Here is an 11668-nt window from a genome sequence, read left to right as displayed (position 1 = left end):
GGATAGCAAAACCTCTCCATGATAGGTTAAAGAAAAACCTCGTCGCATGGTCAGAAGAACATACCAAAATAGTTCAAATAATCAAAAAAACAAGTTAAAGAGATACCTTGCTTGCATTTAGCTGACCCATCAGCCCAAAAATTGTTGAAACAGATGCATCAGACATAGGATATGGGGGTATCCTTAAACAAAAAACAAATAACAAAGAATGCATTGTACAGTTTACATCTGCACACTGGAATGATTGCCAAAAGAATTACTCTACCATTAAAAAGGAAATTCTTTCAATTGTCATGTGCATTACAAAATTTCAAAGCGATTTACTCAACCAAATTTTTTTTTCTTCGAATTGATTGTAAATCTGCAAAAGAAGTTTTACAAAAAGATGTTCAAAACATTGCATAAAAACAAATTTTTGCCAGATGGCAAGCAATCCTTAGCATTTTTTATTTTGAAATTGAATTTATTAAAGGAGATCAAAACTCAATTCCAGATTTTCTAACCAGAGAATTTCTCCAAAACAGGACTTAGGTGATGCCCAGAAAATCCAAAAGAATTGAGGTCCAGAAGCACCAACCACAAGAAACCCCAAAACCTATCTCATCTGCAAACCCATTCGGTCTTGGGTAGAAGCTGTCAAAGAAAATGAAGCCCAAAACCAAATTCAAAAATGGCTTGCCAGCCAACAAATAGCTGGTCCTGACAATTTCCAGGAGATAAAAGACTCAATTGAAGAAAACATTCAACTCCAAAAATTGCAAAACTCCACAAACTCCAACAAGAGATTGGATCCCTCCAAATACATCTGCCTTCTTTTACGGGACAGGAAATGGGAGAATCTTCAAAAACCCCTTCTCAAAAAATTATTTCAAAACCTTTACAGGAGGAACCATCCTGTAAAATAATTTCAAAACTCTCTCAAGGAGAAACTTCAAAAATTATTTTAAATGATTATGAGATTACTTTGTTTAAACCAAAATCTGAATATTTTGTCAAAACAGATTATCAAAACATTTGGAAAATCGAGGATCATTTCTATAATAAAAATCCTCCATTAGTCATCTCAAAGATTTTTCCAGAAGGCTGGTTTTTCAAACCGTATGATTTATTAAAACCCCAGCCTTACTATAAATCTATTCTTGAATGTATAGGATCTGCAATAATTCAAGACAATCCAAAAGAAGGCCCAGTAGCCTATTCAACTGCCAAAATCCACCATGGGTATTAGCCTATTCTTTCTACCATGGGTATTAGCCTGATATTTTGACATTAACCAAAAAGAGACCCAAACTATCCTCGTCAGAAGATTTAAAGTCAGATGGTGGACAAAATTCTCTATTCCACCAAGTATCAAAAAACAAGTTGTATCGGCATGGCTCCAAAGGCAAGGAATGAAGAAACCAGACCCAATGGCAACTAAATTCTTGGCCCAAAAATCATTTACCCAAACACAACTAGCAGCGGCAAAATCCGAGGAGGAATACTTTGAAATCATGGCCCAACTTCTCAAAAGTAAGGCCCAATAATCAAAACATTCCTCAGACAACGCTTCAGAAGACACCATTAATATAGAAAATGAAAATGAAAATGAAGACGACTGTTTCGACATCTTGTTGCCCATAAAATGAATGCAACGGCCCGATACTCTTGGCCCATTAAAAAAAAGTCTTGTATATCATGTAATGGGCGTAGCCCAAATTTCATTTCGAACCGGTTTAAAAATAATCTTGTATATCATTTAACGGGCCTGGCCCAAAATTGATTTCAGACTTAAAAAAAAACGAATATATTCTTTTTGAAAAGCAAAATGCAAAAAGAAAAGTTGTTTGGCACTTGTCTGCCATCTGCATCAAAAGTCAAAAGTGGCACCGAAAGTAGAAGGAATCTCATCATTTCCTTCACCTCATAATGCAGCACAAGCGGAATCCTTTCCCTATATAAGGAAGGCTCCTCTTCACTTCAAGGCAGGGTGGAATACAACAAGAGAACATCTGTTAGAAATCTTGAGAGTTTCTTGAGTGCCTCCTATATTTTCATAAGCTTGTATTTTTCTTTTCAGTTTTCAAAACAAGTTACCATTGTAAGTATTTTTTAGTATGTATTAATTATATTCCGCTTTTCATTTGCATCCAATCCTTATTTATATTCAGCAAAATAAGTATGCTCTGCACTTGTAGCTAGTTATTGATCTTGTGCATCAGAAACTGCATTTATTTTATTATGAACATTTGCTTTTTTCAATTTGTTTTCCAAATTGTCTTTCTAAAAACAATAGACTTGGATATCTTCCTTGACGATTTACCATGTTTTAAATTTCGTAATTTGTGGGTTTGGTTTGGTTTTGTTGAATTAGCGTTCACTGTACATCGTTTGCAAATCTTTGAACAAATTCTGATAATAGAATTTCTCTCCTATTGTCGGTGACCCTTCAATACAAGACATTTGTGGGTTAAACACATTAAGAACTCTAACAAAATATATTTTTGGTACTTAATTCACAAAATAAAATAAAATTGAGCTAAATTCCTAAGCAATTTAACACAAAATACCCTAAAATTGAATAAATTAGAATTTAAAAATTAAGGGTCTTACATACACATTTTTGCTTTCCCTTATTTACAATGATACGCTACAACAACACATTTTACAAAAAAAAAAAAAAAAACAATGTGGTAAGACACACACACATCTATCTATGTTGTTAGAAATTTCTTAAATAACTCTCAGACTCAGAATGACTTGAACAATCTCTACTTTTCACCACTAATGGTTTCTGTAATAAAATGGAAATGCACGTTAATTTCAATTATTTGGCTAAGCAGTCAACACTTTATTATAACCTTCTTGGTCTTTAAGTATGCTCAACACTTTATAGATAATCCGTTTGCCATACCTATAGTAATATCAAGCACTTTACATTTATTTGTATTGGTTTATATGTAGAAGGCTTGTGACTTGATTATACTATTCATGGATCAAAGATGAAAAAGGGAGAATGATGTGAATTTGGACTTGATTGCTGTCGACTAGGACACATGGATTGCAAGCCAACTACAAACTTTTCTAATAGTATTGACAAATATCTCCCTAATAGTATTAACAAATTTTACACAACTGATTTCTTTTTTTACTTTAATTCTCCTCTTTCTCTATTTGTGCCAAATTATAAAAATTTCACCACTTTATAATCTTGATCATATTTTATCACCATATTATAGAAAATTGTAATACAAGAGGATGTTAAAAAGTGTTAAAATTAAATAGACTTTTAAGTAGATTGACATGCCATACTAAACTTCTTTTAAGGACCAAACTCAGACCTAAAAAGTAAGCATATAACAGACAACGAGCTAGACTTATGCTTTGAATTTTTTTATATGTCAGATCCAGACGAAGTAAATCTTCGTTCGGCCCAGCCTATTCTCACCCTTAATTTTCATCCTTACCATCAAATGAGACACTTGGATACTTTCTTTCAAACTTGTCTAGTGCGATCTATATTGCACAAATATCAAAAATTGAAATAATCCAATGACAAATAAACTAAAATGATAAATAATAAAAATAAAATCTATAATCCAAAATTTTCGCATGTTTTTTCTCATGTTTTTTTTACTTTCACTCTTGGAAGTTACATTTCAATCTAGGACTTAGAGATTCTTAAAAGAAAAACAAATATCACACTACAAACACTACAAAAACTATTTTTCAACAATGTTTAAATATAAAGAAAGTGAATCAGAATTTCACTTTCACTAATTTCGTTAACATTGTTTGAAAAGTAAGATTACTATTCCAATCATATTCTTTTTTTAGATTTGTATTATTCTGTCAATCATCTCCAAAGAGTGTTAATGATTTGTTTTCGAACAAGTTTTCTTTAAATGAAAAGGGCACAACAAAAATTTGTAGCATGATAATTCTCTATCCCAAATATATTCGATAGAACCCAATCTTCAAAATATCAGTTTAATGTAACAATGTGACACTCATTATACGTTTTTTTACAACTATATCCTATTTATTTTATTTTATTTATAAATTCATAAACACCAAGTAAAGAATTTCTCCATTTCTATTCTCTACTACTATAGTTTTTGGAGGGTTTTGAAATATATAAAAATATTTGGATCTATGAAAAGCTAATATATTTATATTTCCAAAACTTTGATAGATAATAATAGAAAATGAAAAAATTAGAGATGATCTTAACTCATAATCACTAACTTTCCAAATAAGAGTAAAAAGAAAAATAAACATTACAAAATAGCATGACATAGTTTGAGAGATAAACAACTATGTGAATGATAAGTCAAAACTATAAGATTAAAAAATATTATAAAAAAAAATTGAGGACATAAAACTAACACAAATAAAAAAAATATAATAATTAATAAATGTGTTAATTAGTTCGATAAAAACAAATCTACGAGATAAAAAAAAAAAAATCTTTGTTGAAACAAATCTATAAGAGATTGAATTAAAAAATCCATAAAAAAATATTTGGCAAATAATGTCCGGCTAATTGAATTAATTAGTAGTAATTAATATTGTTTTATAAATAATAAATAAACTCAAAGGTTACCTATTTGATGTTGTTGAGTTTAACATCGCGCGCGAATCAAGATAGTGTTGGGTGGGCTTTCCCAACACATAGGTCCATCACGTAAACTCCTCCCATAAAACCAAACTCCATTGTTACGCTCACTCAATTCTTTTCGACACAAAAACAAACTAACTCCGTCCTTAATTTCAGTGTTCTTGATATCAATCAAATCTCAAACAAAGGTAAACAACATACCTTTCTTTGTGTTTCATTGTTTTATGTTTCCTTTCATTCAATCAATTTCGTTCCTATATATAGTGTTAGTCGAAGTTATAAAAATTTGAATTCAAGATTCAATCTTTTTCACAGAAATGTTCATGATTCAATCTTTTTCATAGAAAAGTCTTTTTCTGCATGTACTGTATCTCTGTTTTTGGTATGACCCATTCAAAGAAAATAAAGGAGTCTTTTTCTGCATGTACCGTATCTCTGGTTTTGGTTGACCCATTCAAAGAAAATAAAGGAACGAGGATGAGTTCTTTACAAAAATCAACAATTGACATCATTACTATTTATTTTAATGTTTCTTAATATCTTTCTTTGTTTTTAACTAGTTTAGTAGATGTATATAGTGTTAGAAAATTAAGAAATTCACGACAAGGGTTCTTAATATCTTTCTTTGTCTTTATTCTATATTTTTCCATCATGATAGTTTTTCTATTGACTACTTTTACATTATATTTGTAGATATGGGTCGTCCAAAAACAAATTTGAAACGCATTCAAAATGAGAAAGTTCGAAAAACAACTTTCGTTCACCGAAAGAATGGATTATCAAAGAAAGTTTCGGAATTTTCAAGCATATTTGGAGCTGAAGTTTGCTTAATTGTGTATGATAGTGATGGTAGTGATATACCAATGACTTTTCCAGAAAATGCCACAACTGTACAATCTATGCTTAAAAAGTATGAGCATCAAAAGATTGAGACTACTCTTGAGGAATTTGGCGTCAAAGACTACTATGCCAATAAGAAGAATTTAGTCGAAGCCGAGATTTCCAGAGTGCGTAAGGAGATCCTCAAGAAAAAGTATCCAACTTCGAGCCCAATTTTTCATAACATGGAAGAGGAGCAACTCAAAGCTTTCATTGCTTTTGTAGATTCCAAGATTGAAGCTTGTAATCACATGCTGAAAAATATGCAACAAAAAGACACTTGCTTCGTACAAAACATGGCTCAAGATAGTGATGTCTGCTTACATTCAAGTCAAGATAATGTAGTAATGCATAACCTTCCTCAAATGCAACATATTACTGATTTTATGGAACCAACCAATGATGATATTAGTGAGTGGATAGATTTCAGTGATCTTTCTGATTTGCCACCAGTTTCGTCGATAAACCAACTTAGTAAACTTGTTGAGTGGGATGATATAAAGGTTGAATCTGAGGGCTTTACTAGCTTCATACATAGCACTATGCAAAACATTACTTATGACAATGTTCTATCCTCAAATTCAAGCCAACTTGATGTGAATCATAACATTCCTCAAATACAAAATATTACTGGTTGTATGCTGCCACCTTACGATGACATTTGTGATATGGTAGATTTTAGTGGTCTTATTGATTGGGATAATATAGTAGCTGAACCTGAGGATTTTACTGTTGTAGAAGATGATTTTTTGTGTATTTAAACAAATAAAGATGTTCATAATATAATATGCAATGAATAGAGTTTACTTATAATTAGTTCCTATGTAAAAATCTTCGTTAATTTTGTTCTGGTTTTTGTTTCTTTCTTCTTTGCATATTTCAACAAGTCATTAAACTTTTCTGGTTCGCTCACAATACTGATAATGAAACACACTCATTATCATATTTTCTTGTTATAGTAAAGTGTTGTAGATTCTATTGCATTTTTGTTTCAGAATCCTTGTGAAGAAGTAAGATTTTCTTAGCTAATAGAAATTTTAACTTATGAATAAATATGATCCAAATAAGTTTATGATTTGTGTTTTACATTGCCACGCTCCGCTTGCATTGAAAATGGTAGGCTTAGTAGTTAGTTTACAAGTTTTACCATTGTTGCCTATTAGTGAGACTTTGTTTTCTAATGATGTTTATTAATGTGAATCTATGTGTTTTAGTTACTTAGTCCCTTCCCATCACTCAAGAATGCTCCTTCGAACTAAAAAATAAAGTTAGCTAGGCAAGGTTACTCAACACAACTATATATAGTAAAGAAAAGAAACATTGAAAATAAAGTGTCTTAATTCATATTGGTATACTTGAAAAAAATAAGTGTCTTAATTCATATGGTATACTAATTTGTTATTTCTTAAAATTAGAAGAGAAAATTATTGGAAACTATAATTTCTTGCATCAAAATTCATTGGATAAGCTAATGTTAAAAGCAGGGGTGTTTGAAACAAAAACACAAGAATCTTTTATATTTAGATCATGGAACATGACAACTAATTTGGACAAACCATCTACTGTTGTTATATAACTTAAATGTTACTAGTTAATTATTATTACTTACTGAAGCTATATTGTTTTTATCTTTGTCAAAGTTTTTACATTTTAAGTACTCGGTCTATTTATTGGTTTATTATTAATTAATAGTAGTAGTATGTTTTAGGAAACTAACTAGTTATAATTATTTTAGGAGACTAACATTTTCTTGCCTTGTAAATTGTAGTTCAGTTTCAATTTGGTTCTCATTTTGTTGTTGAAGGTTGTTTTTCTCAAGCATAGCTAGTCTGGATTGTTATTGTTTCATACAGAGTTCATTTCTAACCTTAAAGTTCAGTTTCTGTTAGTTTTTGTTTGCAGTAGGATGCGTCTATCAATTTGGTAGTGGTGCAAAGGCTGAACTTAACTTATTTGTTTGACAGCATTATTTTTTACTTAGGTTTTCTCTGTGACATTGGATGACTGGTCAGATGTTGAACTCTAAGACTCTCTCTTGGATTGAAGTCAAGAAAAACTTGTTTAGATTACAAGAAATGGTTTAGTTAAAAGCATAACTTAGTTTTTATGCTTAAAGTCATCCCCACTTGTTTGTCAGTTTCTAAAACAAAGAATCTTAAAGTTGGTAGTCTCCTAATTTAATTTTGGGAAATAGCATTCCTTTTTATAAATACTTCCTTATTACCAAGGGTTAAGGGTTTTCTCTCTAGAACAATTCTTCATTTGTTTTCTAATGCTTTTATTGTGCAATTTCTAATCCAGGTGGTTGTTGCAGTTTGTTGTTTTAGTGTGCCCAAACTATATGATAATAGTTCAATGAATTTGACAATTAGATATAACTTGTTTGCTTTTGTTTTTGTTTCTGTTTCTTTTGTCTCCTTTTCAGGAAAACAGAAATGAGTTGTTTGGCAACACCATCTTTTCTTGCTAATCAATTTATTCCATTTTCTACTGCTATTACTAATTCTGCTATGAGCTCCAAATTGGGAGCCAGTTTTCATAGAATATACAAAAGTAAAACCAAAGAAAAGTTCTGTCTGTCTTTCTCTAGGGATAATTATGAAGTTGGAAGTAATTTTGCAATCAAATTAAGCAGAGAAGTATCTTATTCCCAAACCCAACAAGAACATGGAACTTGGGAAGAACCAGATATTGATAGTGACAGTGACATTGAGAGTGAGTATGGTGATGAAGAAGATGAGAGCCTTGGATTTGAAAGTGATGGGGAAGAGGAAGAGACAAAGACTTCAGCTATTACCGGTGTTAATATTACCTCACAGGATGAGTATGAGGAGCAAATTAAGAAAGGTAGGTTTGTTTTTGTGTTTCTTTTTCTCTATTGTAGTCGTAACATCATGGTTTTGAAAACTGGAAGATGTTGTCTTGACTAACCTTGTTAAGCACTCATTTCTTATGAGAGTAATAAGATATATGACAGAAAAACAATCTTAGGCTTACCAATTTGTTGTCAATCTGGTTTTCAAAATATTGCTTTACATATTTCTCCTTTTTTTGGACTTGTACTTGTTACTATCAAATGGTTTTATCTTTTAAGCTTTAATACATTGCTAATTCCAGATTATATCCAATAAATTAAAAAAAGCATCAAAATATGGTTGATAGATAGATTGTAGAATGTCTTCTTTCTGACATTGTACAATAGTCGGCAACTATAAGGAAGTTGATACACTTATTGATGCAGAGGTTGAACAGCTCTTGGAACCGGAAGAAAGAGAAATATTGAAACAAAATCAATATTGCAACAAAATCCAACTCCTAACTTGAAAAATATATCATCTGTAAGTCTGTGACTCTGCACTGTCTCTCCTAGTGCCTTGCTTTCTTATTTACACTTAAGCTCTTATTTACATATTTCCAGGAAAAATGGAGCCCACTGCACTCTCTTGCGCTATCAATGCAGATTAGTAGCATGGATAAGCTTCTTGAAAATGGTTATGATATTGATTTCCTTAATAAGGTGCATTTGTGGTTATATTATACGTAAGTTCATTTTTACATATCATTTGCCTTGTCGTAAATAAGTCAATTTGATCAACAGGAAGGTCTCACTGCACTTCATAAGGCAATTATAGGTAAAAAAGAAGCTGTTATAAGCCATCTTTTACGGAAAGGTGCAAGTCCTCATGTCAAAGATAAGGTGCGGATAAATTTGTTATGTAACTGTTGGAAAAAGTTGACTGCATTCTGTAAGTGTGACTAGGTGTTTATATATTTATTGATTGATATGGTAGGATGGAGCTACTCCACTTCATTATGCAGTTCAAGTTGGTGCAAAGCAAACTGTGAAATTATTGATCAAATACAATGTTGCAGATAATGTGAGCATTTTATAACGCAAACTTTTTCTACTTATAAATAAGTTCTTAAATTTTGCTTGTTGTATATGGGTTATTTACAATTAATAATCTCTCAGGAAGGTTGGACTCCATTGCATGTTGCCATTCAAAGCAGGAATAGAGATATTGCGAAAATTTTGTTAGTCAATGGTGTAGATAGGTTAACAAAAAATAAGGTAAATTTGTTGTACATTTCACTACAGAACTCAATGTTGCAATAATTTAAATTCAACATGGTGAACATGTATTATTAATTTTTTATCATTCTGTTTATTCTTAGCTTTGTTTGGTGGCTGATTCTTTGTAAGTTGTATTTTTCAATCCTTTTAGGCTAATACTGTTGTTATCCATTGGAACTAATAAGACCTTGTTTGGATAAACAGTTTAATTAAGCACATATAACATAAATACTTATCATATAAGGGCATGTGTAAGCTATTTTTATAATAAAAGATAAATAAAGTAAACTATATTGATATAATCTATAAGTTGTTTTCATTAGCTATCCTTGAGAGATTCTGGAAATAAGCTGAAAAAAACATATATACATGTCATAAGCTCTCATAAACAATCTCACAAGTGCGTGTCAGTAGATAAGCTCAAATAAGCCAATTCAAATTGGCCCTAAACGAGTTACTTCAGCTGTAAAGTTTAGAAATGCTCTCCTCTTTGATTAACAAAGAGCTTATAGTTATTCAAAATACACTTAATTAAGTTACATCATTTCTATACATAAGAGTTTATACTTATTCGAAAAGCACTTAATTAAGAAGTTTATTCAAACACACCCTAAGTGTTGTTGTACTTGTTAATTATAAACTTGAGTTGGTTTTCATTCTAGTCAATAGGGGAATTATACTTTTGTACTTGCTGTAGAACTTCATTGATTTGTTATGTTTCAGGATGGAAAAACAGCACTGAATCTAAGCTTATGCTATGGGAAAGATTTCATGTCTTATGACCTTGCTAGATTAGTGAAGGTAGTTCCAGTCAACAAAGTTCTATAATGTGCGGCGAGGTGTAATCGAGTAGAATTAGATTGAATGAGTTAAATGTTATGTGTTGCTAATTGGTGCTTCAAACTTCTTCCACCTTTGGAGATCTTAGACTGCTCGTTTTCCGAAATGGTGAAAGCTTTGGTGGAATCTTCTACATCAATGATTTCTTGGAATATTTTTGCAGCATAGTTCTAACTGACATACTAGTCTTGAGAAAATACTGAATTATCCTCGCAGATCTCTACATGTAGAATTGTTTCAATTGTGTATGAATTATCTAATGGGTTAATGTGTTTTTTATAGTGAATTTTAACAAGTAGACGTTCATAAATTTATGTTGTGTAAGTGTTACTGTTGAAAAGTTGTTTATAATATTTAAAATGATACATATTTTTTTTGTTCTGTTTTTTATTACTTTTTCTTGTATGTAAATGATGAACTTCTTTCTACACTTGGAAGCACAAATCTACATTTTGTATGTTTTGTTATTGTTCTCTCCATTTCTTCTTGACCATTTGAATTGTAATACTTTTCTGCGGCTTCAATTTTTATTTTGTAATGTTTTTATTGGATTTGTATTACAATTTAATATTATAATAATTTTTTAATCAAAGAATAATTTTGAACAAATCTATGAAAAGAAAAGCTATATCATATATGGGCTGCACTCTGGGCCTTCCTTGGATGTGAAATGGGCCCAAATTGGAATGGATTCCAATGTTATAGTGGACATGATTTATTTTGGTTCATTTAAAAATACTTTTTTTTCTTCCATACATTCAATCTAACAATATTTCTTTTTTTAGTTGAACTAAGAATTAAGAATAATTACAATTTGATTTGTTAGTGATGTTTCATTGCCTCACTTCATTTCTTAAATGAATTCCTTTGTTCATATATATATAACGATAATGTTGGTAAAAGTGGTTGCCTTAAACATCTAATTAGGCGTTTCATGTAATTTTAATAGTTTAACAAGTCATTACTTTTATTCTATCATATCACATAACGGTGGAAATTCCAAGTTTAGAGACAAACAACTCTATCCAACATCTAAATATATTTAAATCAATTTTTTACATTAGGATTGGCTTTGTCTTGCACAAATGTGAAATCAAAGATGCAAGTAACCATGAATTCAGCAAAAAAAAAAAAAAAAAAAAACCAGAAAAAGACTAAGAAGTGTGCATATAGGGGTGATAATAAGTTGGATTTTGCAAGATACATGGTTGACTTTACCTTAAAACTTTTAGATTTAAACTTATAATCTAAAAATCTAACTTGACATTTTAAAA

General features: G+C 30.7%; 2 protein-coding genes across 2 annotated transcripts; both read left to right on the top strand.

Annotated features, from left to right (window-relative positions):
• The first annotated feature begins 4627 nt into the window (after positions 1–4627).
• Positions 4628–6302, top strand: LOC101489345 (floral homeotic protein GLOBOSA-like). The gene is made up of 2 exons (XM_004488245.4): positions 4628–4788; positions 5294–6302. Exon 2 carries the CDS (start codon positions 5296–5298, stop codon positions 6238–6240), a length of 945 nt encoding a protein of 314 aa, XP_004488302.1. The 5' UTR covers positions 4628–4788; positions 5294–5295; the 3' UTR covers positions 6241–6302.
• Positions 6303–7311: 1009 nt separating this feature from the next.
• LOC101489672 (ankyrin repeat domain-containing protein EMB506, chloroplastic-like) lies at positions 7312–10861 on the top strand. The gene is given in 8 exon segments (XM_073369039.1): positions 7312–8326; positions 8721–8779; positions 8782–8817; positions 8898–8996; positions 9078–9176; positions 9271–9357; positions 9453–9551; positions 10278–10861. Coding segments are annotated over 8 exon segments (996 nt in total). The 5' UTR covers positions 7312–7914; the 3' UTR covers positions 10383–10861.
• Positions 10862–11668: the final 807 nt, after the last annotated feature.

Source organism: Cicer arietinum, chromosome 1, assembly GCF_000331145.2.
Source record: "Cicer arietinum cultivar CDC Frontier isolate Library 1 chromosome 1, Cicar.CDCFrontier_v2.0, whole genome shotgun sequence".
In the NCBI taxonomy this organism is placed as follows: domain Eukaryota; kingdom Viridiplantae; phylum Streptophyta; class Magnoliopsida; order Fabales; family Fabaceae; genus Cicer; species Cicer arietinum.
This window is presented reverse-complemented; position numbering and strand designations above follow the sequence as displayed.

Coding starts and splice junctions, on each gene's coding strand:
- LOC101489345 (XM_004488245.4), top strand. CDS start 5,296: ATGGGTCGTCCAAAAACAAATTTGAAACGCATTCAAAATGAGAAAGTT.